This window comes from Rhinopithecus roxellana, chromosome 19 (genome assembly GCF_007565055.1).
Source record: "Rhinopithecus roxellana isolate Shanxi Qingling chromosome 19, ASM756505v1, whole genome shotgun sequence".
Classification (NCBI taxonomy): Eukaryota; Metazoa; Chordata; class Mammalia; order Primates; family Cercopithecidae; genus Rhinopithecus; species Rhinopithecus roxellana.
The window spans coordinates 55,348,620-55,365,456 of NC_044567.1; the positions used below are offsets into that span (position 1 = coordinate 55,348,620).

Genomic DNA, 16,837 nt, shown 5'->3' on the forward strand with positions numbered 1-16,837 from the left:
GGCGGACAAGGTCGCTGGCTTCAAACACCAAACGCGGCTCCCACCTGGCCCAGTCACCTTTCAAGTTTCCCAGCCACTCGGGTCTCCGGGAAATCAAACGGGGGAGAAAAAGCTGCCCGCGTGGAATTGCATTTTCATGCACAATGGGGAACTGAAGCGCTGAGCAGAACGTTTTGAAAACCTGGCACAGCCGACGCAGGCTGGGAGGAAGGGAAGTCCCGGGCGAGCGGCTGCGCGCGGACTCGGGGCTGCGGCCCAATCCGCGCTGATCCCCGGGCTTAGCGCGCGCCCCTCCTGGGCTGAGGCCGCACGACCCCGAGGCGCCACCTGGCTGCGTCCCCGTGGGGAGGCCGCTCGGGAGGGCAGGCGACACCAAGCCGCGTGCAACTGTTTTCGAAAAGCTGGGATGATCATTTAAATGTTTAAAATATGCACATGGTAATTCAAAACTAATTACCCTGAGCACATTTGAAACATTGATGCCAGCGTCTCTGGGTCCTGCCTACTGACTGTGCGCGGCGGCTCACTCTGCTGTTTCTATAAACTGCTTCAGTGGTTTTAACTTCCAGGCTAAATCCGGCGGCGCAGGCTCTGCCTCCCGCCCCTGGTTGGTGGAGAGACCCCTTTCCTGACTTCCAGGAGAGGAGGCTGTGCCCCGTTTCCCTGGAGAGCCATTTGTCACGGTCTCGCAGCTCTGGCTGAGGAATCCTGGCCCTCGTTGTGTTCATCGTGGTCATTTCCATTCTTTAATTTAGGTGAAAATGACCTCTCTCCCCACCTATTCCTTTTCTTGTTGTTTTCTCCCCATTTCCCCTTCCTCTGTCTTGGCACGTGGCCCCCATTTCCTAATCACACCCCACCCGGCTCCTTCTCCATTTGGGGGTGCACCCAGAAGGTTTTTGGGGGTTGTAAGGTGGCCGCATCCACCAGCTACCCTGGGAAGCAGGACTGAACTGGGCCAACCTGGGCAAACAGCAGCCACTGCCGGGCACGTTATAGTGGCTGCCAGGGCACACACGTGCACATGCCACACACACGTGTGCACACACACCATCCACGTGCACGCATGCCTCAGACACTGAGCCAGGCCTGCTTATGGACTGGACTAATTAAACCTGGGCAGGTCCTGAAGCAAATTCACTTCCCCAATTTCCAGAATAAAATGAGTTCTCTTCCTCTGGGGGCATTAAACCAGCATGCCCGGCTCAGGGACCAAGAATGGTGATGTGTGACCAAAACGACCTGACTTCCCAAACCTATCCGGGGAGACTGACCGGGGGCTGGGATTGGAAGAGGCGCTATTCCAGAAATTAACACAGGCTTATAAATACGTTCCGGGACACAGACAAGCAATGACTGGTTCCTTATTAACACTGCAAAGATGCCCGTGGCAGGTTTTAGGCGTTTAGGAATACAAAAGTGGGTTAGATTCCCACAGCCAGCTCCAGTTTGATCGAGTTGATATTACCAGGTTTAACTAGAGCCATTAAGAGACTCTTCATTATCCCCACACCACCGCCACCGAAGTTATCACGCGAGCCATAATGCAAGAGAATTTCCATTCCATCAACAAGAGAGGGAGCCAGTCTATCTTTGTCCAAAGAAAATGAGCAGCCCAGCACGAAGCTCGGGAGGAATCGAGTGCATAACCCTCCAATAACATCCCCGGCAGGATTTCCTCAGCTATGCAGTGGGCTAAGCGGAGGCAGGCTGCTCCGGTGTTCTCTTCCCGTGTACCTGGCCTGCGAGAATGCCAGCTCTATGAGGAGCTGAAAGGTCAATTAGTGACAAAGGACACTCCTAGAACCTACATTCCACAGGGCTTAAGTCTTAAGCTCCAAGGAAATGAAGATCCAGGCCGCCCTCCCGGTGTGCAGCAATCTCATTTATTTTTCTACAAAGACTCACCGCTCAAACCAAGCTAATTTTCTTGGTATCACCTGCACCTGGTTTACTGGCTCCTGTGCAAAGTGCCGGTCCTTCAGTTTGAAATGGACTTTTCTTCCAGCTGGTCCCTTTTTTGCACCTTCACGATAACTCACAGGTCTTGTGACTGTCCCCTCTCCTCCACTGGACTCCCTTCCCACACCACATACTCGGCACCCTCTGTCCCTCTGCTTTTGCTTATAGAAAGTGCTCTTCCATTGTGTGAGGCTCCCCGGCTCATGGATGGAAATTGAGAAGGGTCCAGGTCTTCTATTTCCTTCGCATTTCTTGTGTCACCTCAAGTATCTTCTCACGGGACAGACACCATGTCAGATATACGGAGGACCCAGTTTTATTGCTGGAGTCAGAAGCCCCACAAGATGACCCCGCACACCCCCATACACAGCAGAAATTGGACCCCTCATTCAGATGTTCCTGGCATCCTATAACTCGCCTAAAGCTAGATTTATTGCTCCTGCTGTAAAGTGTATCTGCTCTAAGCCTCACTTAAAAGCTACCACTTGGCAGAAGATCAAGTTAGAAGTGCAGGCCAGCAGGTGATGGTGAGGGAGGGTAGGAGGGGGTGGGGGGGTGGCGGGGTGGAGCCAAGAATGAAAGCGCTGAGAACTACCAGCTCAATATTTAACCTAACTGGTAATTTGCTGTGACAATTATGCCACAAACGGAACACTACCACTATGCAAGAATGTTGCACTCTAATTAACAGGGCTCTGCTTTTCCTAGTCACTGGCACTTTAATAACACACACACAATGAGGCTTGGCTGCAGGAGCTCAAGGTTCTATCAGGAAGCACGTGCAGCACGCGGCGGCGGCCTGCACATCGGTTTGAGTGTTGCTGCCTGGTGAGCCTGCTAACACCTTCAATTCTCCCTCAGACGGAGATGGAAGTGAACCAAGCAGTCAGATCCTCTCACAACGAGAGCCGCTTTGACTGACAGGCGTCTTCCCAGAGAGCCTGTGCGTGCCCCCACTGCAAATCACACTCTTTCCAGCGCCTCTTTCCAACCAGGAAGGCTTGGTGTGGGTTTGATCCTTAAAGAGTGACTTTAACAAGGATTCCATAAAAATAAAAGTCCACGGAAACACATCTTCCTCTTCAAGATGGAGAGCAAGACAGGAACAGGGACACACACACAGCCAAACTCCCAAACCGCCGGTTAAAGACCCTGGTATGAGACAAAAGAATATTATTAACATCACGGCTATAAAGGATGTTGCCATCTTCTAGACTGCTGGGTTCCTGAAACGTGGCTAAGTAAGACGAACTGTTTTTTGCTTAATTAGTGGCTCCTTTATGGAAGGTTTGCTGCCTGGAAAGAGCCCATTAGGGGAGGAGAGCTCATTTGCAAGGATGCACCTTATACAGCTATTCAGGTTTTGAATGAATCGTGGAGCAGGAAATTGGTGGTGGTGGTGGTTTGACGGTGGGAGTTGCGGCTTTATGGAAGCAGAAAAGCTTCTGCAAGAGACAGGCTTTGCATTACAAGCCTAAGTACTGAGGAGATCAGCGTTCCCAGGCAAACATATAAGCCTCTAAAATTTTAGGCCAATAGAAATGACCTCTGTACCATGGCTGACTGAAGATATAAATAAACTTCAACATGAACAGCAGTGTCAACGGTGAGAGGAGATGAGAGTCCAATTGGGGCTTATTTTTAAAAAGTCCTGGCTGTTCTGACTCCATTTCAGGGCAGGGCATTCAAGAGCACAGAGCTGCAGCTCCCTGTAGCGAGCCCTCCTCCGTAACAGCCACCAGCCCCTGGGTTACCTGGCCGTTGAAAGGAAACTGCACCACACACAAGTTAAATATAGTTTTGGTTATTTGCATTTTACAAGCACCGAGAATGTTATCTGAGGAAGCTGTCATTTTTAATGACAGCACAAACTTCCAATTACCAGCTGGGTAATGCACTAGGGAACGGGCATAATTTTATAAGAACGGCTCACAATTATTAAAAGTTTACATGATCACTTTTGAATTGGCTATATAAATATTTCTCACGAGGCAGGTGGGATTCAGTTTTTCACAAGGTCTATTCAAGGCTGAAAAAAATGGTTTGTTTTATTGAAAAGTACACATTTTGAGACTCATCGACAGCTAAAGAGAGGGTGTAAAGTGACAGCTACTAAGAGCCTGAGAAGCTGCAAATGCAGCCAGGTGGCTGGTTCAAAGCCTCTCACACACACTCACGAGCTCACTGGCGAGTCACTCTCACGACAAACCCAATGCAGGTTAGGGGTATGGCGATGGATAACACAAGAGCCTCTTACTGGCCGGGCACAGTGTCTCACATCCGTAATCCCAGCACTTTGGGAGGTCGAGGAGGCTGGATCATCTGAGGTCAGGAGTTCAGGATCAGCCCGGCCAACATGGTGAAACACTGTCTCTACTAAAAATACAGAAATTAGCCGGACATGGTGACACATGCCTGTAATCCCAGCTACTCAGGAGGCTGAGGCAGGAGAATCGCTTGAACCCAGGAGGTGGAGGTTGCAATGAGCCGAGACTGCGCCACTGCACTCCAGCCTGGGCAACAGAGAGACTCCATCTCAAAAAAAAAAAAAAAAAAAAAAAGAACCTTTTACTCAGCCCATGCTCAAACCCTACCCTATTTGCACCAGGAACCCAGCTCCCTTCGGTGCCTCTACCCAGCCTCCGTGGCACTGCGTGGCTTCATGTCAGTGATGAACACAGCACACGCCACTGTTTCCAGGTATTGCTGTCGGTCTTCCACACACAGACCGGACAGCCCTGACCTAAATAAAGGCCCTAATCTGTGAGCCTCAAATCACCCAATTCTTTGTGACGTCTTTCCTGATTGACTCCAGTCTTCCAGCAATTTCTCCCTCAACTGCATTTTAATTTCACTGTGACATGACTACTTAGCCCCTAAGCCTTGCTCCAAATAGTCCACAGTTCTCAGGGACAGGTATCTTGAGTTAAAGTCACACACTGGCCGGGCGCCGTGGCTCATGTCTGTATTTCCAGCACTTTGGGAGGCCAAGGTGGGCGGATCACCAGAGGTGGAGAGTTTGAGACCAGCCTGACCAACATGGAGAAACCCCCGTCTCTACTAAAAATACAAAATTAGCTGGGCGTGGCGGCGCATGCCTGTAATCCCAGCTACTCCAGAGAGTGAGGCAGGAGAATGGCTTGAAGCTGGGTGGCAGAGGTTGCAGTGAGCCGAGATCATGCCACTGCATTCCAGCCTGGGCAACAAGAGCAAAACTCCGTCTCAAAAAAAAAAAAGTAACACACTAAGGCTGGCGTGGTGGCTCACGCCTGTAATTCCAGCACTTTGGGAGGCTGAGTTGGGCACATCACCTGAGGTCAGGAGTTCGAGACCAGCCTGGCGAACAGAGTGAAACCTCGTCTCTATTAAAAATGTAAAAAATCAGCCAGGCCTGGTGGCTCACACCTGTAATCCCAGCACTTTGGGAGGCTGAGGCAGGCAGACCACGACATCAGGAGACTGAGACCATCCTGGCTAACATGGTGAAACCCCGTCTCTACTAAAAATACAAAAAATTAGCTGGGCGTGATGGTGGGCGCCTGTAGTCCCAGCTACTCGGGAGGCTGAGGCAGGAGAATGGTGTGAACCTGGGAGGCAGAGGTTGTAGTGAGCCGAGATCGTGCCACTGCACTCCAGCCTGGGCAACAGAGTGAGACTCTATCAAAGAAAAAAAAAATCAGCTGGGCATGCTAGTGCACACCTGTAGTCTCAAGCTACTCAAGAGGCTGAGGCAGGAGAATCACTTAAACCCAGGAGGTGGAGGTTGCAGTGAGCCAGGATCGCACCACTGCACTCCAGCCTGGCCGACAGAGACTCCATCTCAAAAAATAAAGTCACATACTGAGAGGCTGGAACCAGGAAGACAGGTGACTACATACTTTTCTCAATGATTTTTCAAAACCACCATTACAAATATAATTACAAGATTTAATAATCATTAATAGCTTTAATCAGGTTGATTTATAGGCAAGTCAAATGTATTCTCAAGAGGCCATTTTTGCCAGGCTGGTGGAAAACAAGAGTTTAGCCTCTTCATAGACACAACCCCCATCTGTGTAGTAGGCAGGATGAAACTAGGGCTCCAAAGCCTTCCTTTCCCTTCCCTTCCCTACATTAGTCTACCTGCTTCCAAGGGCCTGCTCAAATTACCTGCCAGCCCTTGATGGTATACAGGGTTACAGGAGTTATCCCTGGACTTAGGCAAAGAAAAATCAGAGAACCTAACAGAACAAGAGAAGGCATAGATTTTCAGTGCCACAAAGTGTAAACGCTTCTGCCCGTGAAATCCTGAATTTATAACAATTAGAAAAGTATAAGCCTCCTGCAAGAGTGAGCTGGCTCAGTACACACATCCAAAGAGCCAAACACCACTTACAATTATTTATCTAAAGCTCTAAATGATTAGTACATTTTTATATTATGTTTGTGATTTTTTTGTTTTTGTTTGGTTTTTTTTGAGTGGAGTCTCCCTCAGTCGCTCAGGCTGGAGTGCAGTGGCCCGATCTTGGCTCGCCGCAACCTCCGCCTCCCGGGTTCACGCCATTCTCCTGCCTCAGCCTCCGGAGTAGCTGGGACTACAGGCGCCTGCCACCACACCCGGCTAATTTTTTGTCTTTTTAGTAGAGACGAGGTTTCACCATGTTAGCCAGGATGGTCTTGATCTCCTGACCTCGTGATCCACCTGCCTTGGCCTCCCAAAGTGCTGGGATTACAGGCGTAAGCCACCGTGCCCGGCCACACCCAGCTAATTTTTGTGTTTTCAGTAGAGATGTGGTTTCACCATGTTGGCCAGGCTGGTCTGGAACTCCTGATCCCAAGTGATCCGCCTGCCTTGGCCTCCCAAAGTGTGGGATTATAGGTGTGAGCCACTGCACCTGGCCTGATGGTGGTTTTGATGCGATTTTTATCAAAATAAAGATGTCCATCCTAGGAGAAAAACATTACAGAATGATATGCGTACCATGCTCCCATTTTTAATTTAAACTCTATACACATAGATCCATAGAAAAAACTAGCCAGTGCTGGGCGTGGTGGCTCATGCCTGTAATCCCAGAACTTTGGGAGGCCAAGGCAGGCAGATCACCAGGTCAGGAGATCAAGACCATCCTGCCTAACACGGTGAAACCCTGTCTCTACTAAAAATACAAAAAATTAACTAGGCGTGGTGGCGGGCGCCTGTAGTCACAGCTACTCAAGAGGCCGAGACAGGGTAATTGCCTGAACCCGGGAGGTGGAAGTTGCAGTGAGACAAGATCGCGCCACCGAGCTCCAGCCTGGCAACAGAGCAAGACTCTGTCACAAAAAAAAAAAAAAAAAAAAAGGCCGGGCACGGTGACTCACGTCTGTAATCCCAGCACTTTGGGAGGCCGAGGCGGGCGGATCACGAGGTCCGGAGATCGAGACAATCCTAACACGGTGAAACCCCATCTCTACTAAAAAGTACAAAAAATTAATCGGGTGTGGTGGCTTGTGCCTGTACTCCCAGCTACTCGGGAGGCTGAGGCAGGAGAATGGCATGAACCCAGGAGGCAGAGCTTGCAGTGAGCCGAGATCACGCCACTGCACTCCAGCCTGGGTGACAGTGCATGACTCCGTCTCAAAAAAAAAAAAAAAAAAAAGGAAGAAAAAATTAGCCAGCTACACAAGTGTTTATTACTGATTGGTGAAATCCTAAGTAATTTTATTTTTCTTCTGCCCCCTTTTTTTTTTTGAGATGGAGTCTTGCTCAGTCTCCCAGGCGAGAGTGCAGTGGTGCGATCTCAGTTCACTGCAGCCTCTGCCTTCCGGGTTCAAGTGATTCTCCTGCCTCAGCTGCCCGAGTAGCTGGGATTACAGGAGCCCGCCACCACACCTGGCTAATTGTTGTATTTTCAGTAGAGGTGGGGTTTCACTATGTTGGCCAGGCTGGTCTCGAACTCCTGACCTCAGGTGATCCACCTGCCTTGGCCTCCCAAAGTGCTGGGATTACAGGGGAGAGCCACCACACTCACCCTTTTCCTCTCTTTTTTGAGATAGGGTCTCACTCTGTCGCCCAGGCTGGAGTGCAGTGGCACAATCTCCGCACACTGCAACCTCGACCTCCTGGGCTCAGGTGATTCTCCCACCTCAGCCTCCCAGGTAGCTGGGACTACAGGCACAGGCCACCACACTCAGCTAATTTTTATTTTTATTTTGTAGGGATGGGGTCTCCTTATGTTCCCCAGGCTGGTCTCAAACTCCTGGGCTCAAGTGATTTGCCCGCCTCAGGCTCCCAAAGTGCTGGGAGTATAGGCGTGAGCCACTGTGTCAGGCCCATTTTGTTTTTCTTTACTGCAGATTATCTTCCTAAAATAAACGGATTACTTGCATAAGAAATAGTCAATAGTCCAAATAATCGTTTTCTTTTTTCTTAAACATTTACTTAAATATCTTAATAACAAAACATACCAGTCTTTTTTTTAATAAGTGAAAATTAAACATCTAAGCTCTGTTTTTGAGGAACCGATGATTTCCAAAGGTGTTTATAAAAGCCAGAACTCGGCCGGGCGAGGTGGCTCAAGCCTGTAATCCCAGCACTTTGGGAGGCCGAGACGGGTGGATCATGAGGTCAGGAGATCGAGACCATCCTGGCTAACACGGTGAAACCCCGTCTCTACTAAAAAATACAAAAAACTAGCCGGGCGAGGTGGTGGCGCCTGTAGTCCCAGCTACTCGGGAGGCTGAGGCAGGAGAATGGCGGGAACCCGGGAGGCGGAGCTTGCAGTGAGCTGAGATCCAGCCACTGCACTCCAGCCCGGGCGACAGAGCGAGACTCCGTCTCAAAAAAAAAAAAAAAAAAAAAAAGCCAGAACTCTACCAGCACTGTGGATATGAGGCTAAGAACTAACAAACCACATAAAAGGAGATGGGGTGGGGGCAGGGGCGGGGGGCGGATTCTTCTCTTTGAGACAAGGAAGCAATCAATTTACTGGGGGAATAGTGGCCTTCCAACAAGTGAAAAGCAGAAAAGGAGACCAAACAACCTGCTTCATTCTCTATAAATAAAACCCTGGGCGGCATATTGCCAAAGAAACAGGAGTCAATATAAACCTTTACATACTGGGCAGCCAAACTTCACTTTTAGACAGTATATTAATTATGTAGTCAATAACCATGGGTTTCATTAGTGTATTAAATACCACGATCAATAGTATTTATACTTTTCGAAGACAGCCCACTCAGGAAACAAAAGTGGGGGAGGGGAACTTTTTTGACTCCGCAGTTTAAAACAGGACAGCACGCGAGAGATTAGCAAGGTTTTAATGGAAAGCATAAAACATTGGAAATATGGACAGAAATCAGATTATTACCCTTTAATTTTTTTCCCTGCCTCTTTCACAATGAGACTGGAGGGAATTCAAGAACCGCTTGAAATAAAGGCGAAATCATTAGATTTTTTCTCCTAATTGCTTAACGCTGATGTCATGGTGTACGCAAAATCAACATTGATCTCTAAGTGAAAGAGGAGAAATAGAACCACAAGAATAGCCTTTCGAGGTAAACTATATCCAAGAGAATTCTACGAACTGTGGGCCAGAATCTATTTAGGCAACCCTCAGGGACCAAAATCTCTTAAAAGCCCAATAGTGGAGCCAATTTCTGACACTCCTCTGCTGGTGATCTGACCTTTTAGTGGGGAAATCTGTTTGAAACGTCCTTCTCAAGGGAGCCCTACCCCCCAGCACTGCCCCTGGGTTTCCAATCACATCCACGGAGACGTGCTGGGTTCGTCACACTGGCCACTGAGAAGGCGCGGGGACGGGCGTTAATGTTCCCTGGATGCGTCCTGGTGCCACGGCTGCTCAGGCCTTTTCGCTGTGTGGACAGACACGTGGGGAGAGGACGGAATGCTGGGAGTAGTAGGCGTAAGAGACTGGTTACTGGGCTGAAAGCTAGATCACCACTTCCCACCCACAATTTGTCAATCCAGAAGAGGCTGAAGACTGTAATTTTCTAGTCGGTGCTTCATAAGCAAGGTCAGACAGAAAAGAACTTCCGTAAAAATGGTTGAGGCCTCAGAGACTGAAATGCGACCTGGTTACCATCTCCTGAGACTAGAGAAGGGTAGGAAGGAATGTGTCTAAACCATTAGTGAGGCTGAGCAGGAGTCCCTGTGTCTGTCCTCAGGAACGGAAGTCATCCCGTCTAGGGCTGGCTGGCTCCTATGTCAAGGGCGGACAGCGATGGGGGAGACAGACAGGACACCATCTCCTCCAAAAGCCTCCACGGGTGGCATGTGCAGCGATGAACAGCAGGTCCTCTGGCAGCAGACTGACAACTGACCGCCGCACTGCTGGGGTAAGAGGGTGAGATGTGCAGCCAATGGCAGGCGGTGTGTTGCAGCCACCAGATAGATAATTAATATGATTAGGAACACACAGAGCAAGCATGCTCTTGCTGACTGAAAGGCCCAGTAGCATAATTACTGTTTTCTTACCAGCTCACTGTCTGTACACATTTCAAAGCCTGGCTGGTGTTAGACTGCTGTGTAAACATCAGTAAAATCCCAAGCGCCAGATCATCCGCATCCTTTGGCAAAATGGCTTTTTGTTTTTAGTGTTTTCATGCTTTTAAAGATGCATTTCAGGGCTGCAAACACTAGGAAGAAGGATCTCCATGCCTTGGACTAATCTTCGGGTTTATAGTGAGTTAACATCTCCCCCAAGTGAACATTTATTATGAAGGCTAATTAATCGCTTTCCAGTTACGGGAACTCTTTGCATTCAAAGAAAGTAGGATTCGCAAGCAAAGAATATACTGTTTATTAAAACAAAGCAAGGGAAACAAAAGGCTTCAAAATCCTTTCCGTGTAACGTAGCTTTAGTCAAAAAAACCAAAATATACGAATGCCAGGAAAATGTACAGGTAGAAAAAGTACGCATTCACCAAGCGAAATGCAACATTAATTGAAATGAAAACTAAAGAAACGCTTTGTAGTCGCTTGGATTTCCCTAGGGGACAGCAAGTCAATGCTTATCAGCAGTCCTCAGAAGAGACAATTTTGATTAGTATCAGACCCATCTGACTCAGTCTATTAAACCCTGAAGGAAGGATACTCTTCAGATATAAAAGAGATGCCTTTGATTAATAATTCTACCCTATTGCCATTCCAAGCATTAACAACTATGTAGCACCTCTAGAAAGAGAGAGCCTTTGAATTCTAGGAAGACACACTTACTAAAATACCCAGGTGCCCACAAATGCTTCTCAGCTCTCCCTGCTGAGAAGAACCCAAGTTGTGAGGCGGGGCGGGGGGGTCACTGCTGGAGAAGCAAAAACCTAGTCACATCATTTACTTCATGGTCTGCCGTTAGGGTCAGTGACTTATGACATAATTCCTGCTTGATGATAATGAAATTGACAAAAGCCTGAAGGCAGAGGGAGTGACTGGTCTTACACTCACCGCTGGCTGACTCTAGGTCTACACCACAGCCACCCGAGCGTATTTCCTTTGCCTACCGATGGGTTCTGAGACGCACACACAAGAGGAAATTGCTTAGTCCACCATAAAGAGCCTCTGTGCTGAGTAGCTAACACGGGATTGTCACACGGAGGTGGGAGGAAATCGATTCCATTTTGGCTCTTTATTTGCAAACTTTTACCCCATCGGCACTGCTCTCCTCACATCGACGCGCTTCTCCTGATGCTCAGGACCAGCCTTCGGCCGTACTCTCTGTAGTCCACCGGCTTCACGTCCATCACAGTGGCCTTAATTCGAGACTCGTCCTTCAAAGAGAGAAGCGGTTTGTGAGCGGTGAAAGCGTGGCGTGGAGCAGTGAAGCCCCTTTTGCTTCAGTGGTTTCAGTGAGCCCAGTGGGAGGGAACAGACACACGGGGCTCAGAGTTCAGTCATTCCGGTGAGTGACAGCCTAGTCCTGATGTCTGGGGCTGGGCGAGCAAACAGGTCCTTTCTCTAGCACAGGCCCTTCTGATTCTTTACCCAAGCTCCCAAACGCTCAGAAGCCTAGAATCCTCATGAGATGGACTTTAGAGGGTTTCTCTAGTTTAATTTATTCTCTCTACTGCAGGGGATACAGACCAGAGAGGCATGTGACTTGCCCAAAGCCACACAGCTAGTTCTGAAAGCTCAACTTTTAAACTTTCAAGAAAAGCTGAGCTGTGAAAGAAAGAACATCCGCAGCAGAGGGAGACGACCGAGCCTGTCCCGTCTCAGCTCTGGGGAGGCAGCCTCTCTTCACCTCACCTTCCCTGTCCAGACACGATGGGGCTGAAGGACCCCAAAAATCCCCTCCGGCCCCACCCCACTTCCTGACATTGTTTCACAGTGACATCTGATCCTCTATCTCATTTAGCATTGATAGTAGCACGCCTAACAACAGGTATTAAGGTAAATACATGAGTACACCCTGCCATCAGCAGGGGCGTTTTTAGCACTCCCCCGTCCCACTCCTACGTTTACATTCCAGACTAAATGGTGCCTTTCCGGGCAGAGGGGAGGAAGCCCAGGAAGGCTGCACAGGCGAGCTCGGGGCTGTCACGCTGCTGTGTGCTTGGCCATTACTAAATCCAGTGATACTCATAAGCATGATCAAGAGCAAAGCTCTGAAGTCAGGCTGCCCGGGTTGGACTTCAGCTCGGCCACTTGCTAGCATACGACTTAGGCAGGTGACTTGTTCTCTGAACGCCTCCGTGTCTCTGTATGTATTCCTTCAGTGGCAAAATGGGGTAACAGTAGTTTCTACATATAGGGTTAGTAGGCTCAAGTGAGATATTCCACGTGAAGCATGTAGAACAGTATCTGGCAGACAGTGCTCAATAATACCGTTTGATTATAACTCGGCCGGGCGCGGTGGCTCATGCCTGTAATCCCGGCCCTTTGGGAGGCTGAGGCAGGTGGATCACCTGAGGTCAGGAGTTCGAGACCAGCCTGGCCAACATGGTGAAACCCTGTCTCTACTAAAAATACAAAAATTAGCTGGGCGTGGTGGCGGGTGCCGGTAATCCCAGCTACTCGAGGGGCTGAGGCAGGAGAATCACTTGAACCCAGGAGGCGGAGGCTGTAGTGAGCCGAGATTGTCCCACTGCACTCCAGCCTGGATGACAGAGACTCTGTCTCAAATACATACATACATACATACATACATACATACATACATACATAGTATTATGGTCACTTTAAGGAATTTTCAAGGTAGTTTTAACTACATGTGGTCTTTGTTTCATATACTGACTGACTCAGAAACGGGGGTCTCACTATGTTACCCAGGCTGGCCTTGAACCCCTGCCTCAGTCTCCCGAGTAGCTGGGACCACAGGCACACACCAGCACGCCCGGCTCGTATACTTAATATACTTATCCACAACCTAAATTTGTCAAAGATGTGACTCTACTGCATGCGTTATAATTTTTATCAGAACACAGACAAAAAAAACCTAGGATTTCACTGAAAAAACAAAAAAACAAAAATAAACAACAACAAAAAAACCCCATACAGTATTCCCTACCCGCCGCCGTTGTTTTGACAGGACACTTAAGCTCTCTCTCTTTCCTCATCTGAAATGGGGACAATAACAGTACCTGTGTTGGGCAAAGTCAGCACCGCGGTCTGGCACACGGTGTGTACAGTAACTCCCTGCCAGTGAGCGTCGCGGCTCTGCCGTGGGTGACAAACGGCACCTCCCCGCCACTAACCCTGCTGCCCTGGGCCCTTACTTACGTTGTAGGTCTCTACTTTGACCCTGACTCTGAATATGAAAGATCGGAAGTTGGCATTCTGGAAAACTTCTTCAAATGCCTGTTCATTCTGCAAAAATAAATAGAAAACTTGACACATGGAAACCACAGGACAACTTGCAAATACCAATAAGACTTTTCAAAAGACTTCTGAAAACCACTCTCCCGGGTAGTATGAAATTACTTAGGAATGACTAACCTATAGGTAACATTACATAAAACTGTTTTGAGTAGAATTTTACTGAAAATTTAAACACTAATCAAATTGACAGAAGGTAGAATGGCAGTTGTCAGGGCCGGGAGAAGAGGGTTTTGGAGAAGGAGCTACTGCTCAATGTACGGAGTTTCCAATCGCCGCCCATGAACAGTGGGTCTCCATTCTCCCCTTCCCTCCACCCTTGGAAAACACAAGTCTGTCGTCTGTCTTTATGAATTTGCCTATTAAAAAAAGTACTGGAAAAGGATGGGGGTGACAGGGGCACAGTAATGTGAATGTACCTAACGCCGCTAAATTGTACACATAAAAATGGTTACAAAGAGGCCAGGCGCGGTGGCTCAAGCCTGTAATCCCAGCACTTTGGGAGGCCGAGACGGGCAGATCACGAGGTCAGGAGATCAAGACCATCCTGGCTAACACGGTGAAACCCCGTCTCTACTAAAAAATACAAAAAACTAGCCGGGCGATGTGGCGGGCGCATGTAGTCCCAGCTACTCGGGAGGCTGAGGCAGGAGAATGGCATGAACCCGGGAGGCGGAGCTCGCAGTGAGCTGAGATCCGGCCACTGCACTCCAGCCTGGGCGACAGAGCAAGACTCCGTCTCAAAAAAAAAAAATGGTTACAAAGGCAAATTCGTTATGTGTGTTTTACTAGACACAAAAAATTAAAAACACTCTTAGGAATTTTCTAAGACTTTAAGGCCAGGCGCTATGGCTCACACTTGTAATCCCAGCACTTTGGGAGGCAGAAGCAAGCGGATCACCTGAGGTTGGGAGTTCAAGACCAGCCTGGCCAGCATGGTGAAACCCCATCTCTACTAAAAATACAAAAATTAGCTGGGCATGGTGGCAGGTGCCTGTAATCCCAGCTACTAGGGAGGCTGAGGCAGAAGAATTGCTTCAACCTGGGAGGCGGAGGCTACAGTGGGCTGAGACTGCACCACTGCACTCCAGCCTGGGCTACAGAGCGAGACTCCAAAAAAATAAAAAAATAAAAAAGAATTAAGAGGAGGTCAGGTATGGTGGTGCATGACTATAATCTCAAAGTTTTGGGAGACCAAGGTGGGAGGACTGCTTGGGGCCAGGAGTTCAAGAACAGCCTGGGCAACATAGCAAGACCCCATCTCTACCAAAAAAAAAAAAAAAATTAAGCTAGGTATGGTGGCATGTGTCAGTAGTCTCAGCTACTCAGGAGTCTGAGGACTGAGGTGGGAGGACTGTCTGAGCCCAGGAGTGCCACACCATGGCACTCCAACCTGGGTGACGAGGCAAGACCTTGTCTCAGATAAAAAAAAAAAAAAGGAAAAACACTCAGAAGAAAGTTTAATATAATTCATGATTTCAGCCTTTGTATTTATAGCTACTGATTTGGTGTGCAAGCAGAGAAGACTGTTGAAGTGGGCAAAGGCTAGGGAAGGCCTAAAAACAATCCTTTTCCCTCTGTCACTCCTCAAATGCAATTTGTTTCTTTCTTAAAAAAAAAGTCTAGTAAACAGGAATTAGAGAATATACTATGTACAAAGATGCATAAATAAATGTGTAATAACTATATTAACATAGTTGATCAAGACCCTTGACAAAAAAAAAAAAAGAAATTAATAGTTCACACCAGCCTAGCAGCCTAGTATTTTCTGCAAGTCACGCCGAGCATGAGAGCAGCTTTGCTATACAGAACTCTATTCTGTAAAGGTTACTTGATCAAAACCCAAACCCAAACCAAATGCATCCCCTGGACTTTCAGATATGAAAATAAAACAACGGGGCCGGGCGCGGTGGCTCAAGCCTGTAATCCCAGCACTTTGGGAGGCCAAGACGGGCGGATCACGACGTCAGGAGATCGAGACCATCCTGGCTAACCTGGTGAAACCCCGTCTCTACTAAAAAATACAAAAAACTAGCCGGGCGAGGTGGCGGCGCCTGTAGTCCCAGCTACTGGGGAGGCTGAGGCAGGAGAATGGCGTAAACCCGGGAGGCGGAGCTTGCAGTGAGCTGAGATCCGGCCACTGCACTCCAGCCTGGGCGACAGAGCGAGACTCCGTCTCAAAAAAAAAAAAAAAGAAAGAAAGAAAAGAAAACAACGGGTTAAAGCTGGAGAAGATGACAGCAGCTGCCATTATACTTCCAAGCTGAGGGGCGTGGAGCGCCTACTCCAGGATCTCACGGTTCCTCGGGGAAGTTTCTGTATGTCCTCATTCACCAGCAGTAAAAACAGTCAAATATAACAAGCTCATAAAAAATCCTGAAAGGCTGACTCGAGCCTTAAAATCTGATAGGAAAATTGAGGACCAGGTAAAAACAGACAAAAGATACTATCACACTTTAAAGTCAGTTCTAGTTATTTCTGTAACAGGATTTGTTGAGACCATTCTGAGAGATCTCATGGACGATTTAAAAAAAGAGTCAGGGGCAGAGCCCAAACAGACAGAACTGGGGACAGGAAAGGAAAAGAAAAACACACCAGAACAAACGGCAAAGCCTTTCATCTTTGTGGCCTTTACAAGTGCTCCAACCAATTTGGAGGAAATCGGGGAAAAAACCACCTACAGACAAATGCCCATTTATGTGGCCCAGAAAACATAGCTTTTATTGGTCTTCCTTATGTTTTATCTGAGCAACTACCCTTCCTAAATTCAGCATTATTAGCAATCTATTCTGTGCATTAAATAAACCTAATATGTGAAAATGCAAACTTATAAAACTGAAATGGACAAAGTTATCTTACGGAAGAAAGTCACTTCATAAGAATTGCACCTGATGGGCTAAAATGGCAGGCACCTTATATGTGGACTTATTATTATTGTTTTATAGGACAGACCCAGGAACTTGATATATGTGCATTTAAGCCAGGATCTGACTCCGCTTTTCTGGAACGTATTTACTATGTTAAAAAAGTATGCCTGTGATAATTCAGGTTGTTTCAAGGACACCTCCCGATCTAAGTCATCTC

The 16,837-nt window shown here is 48.1% G+C and overlaps 1 protein-coding gene across 3 annotated transcripts in view; it reads right to left on the reverse strand.

The window, feature by feature from the left end:
- Positions 1 to 1,856: 1,856 nt before the first annotated feature.
- Positions 1,857 to 16,837, reverse strand: part of RPA1 (replication protein A1) — a 72,768-nt gene continuing 57,787 nt past the window's right edge. The window contains exons 16-18 of one of the 3 annotated variants that reach the window (XM_030922631.1): positions 13,658 to 13,744; positions 11,583 to 11,706; positions 1,857 to 3,114 (exon numbers count right to left, since the gene is read on the reverse strand). In XM_030922631.1, the coding sequence (XP_030778491.1) occupies positions 11,602 to 11,706; positions 13,658 to 13,744 (192 nt within the window). In that variant the 3' untranslated portion in view covers positions 1,857 to 3,114; positions 11,583 to 11,601. Of the gene's footprint in view, positions 3,115 to 9,223; positions 9,831 to 10,713; positions 11,707 to 13,657; positions 13,745 to 16,837 lie in introns of those variants that run through there. The other 2 variants (XM_030922632.1, XM_030922630.1) reach the window with 2 other exon arrangements.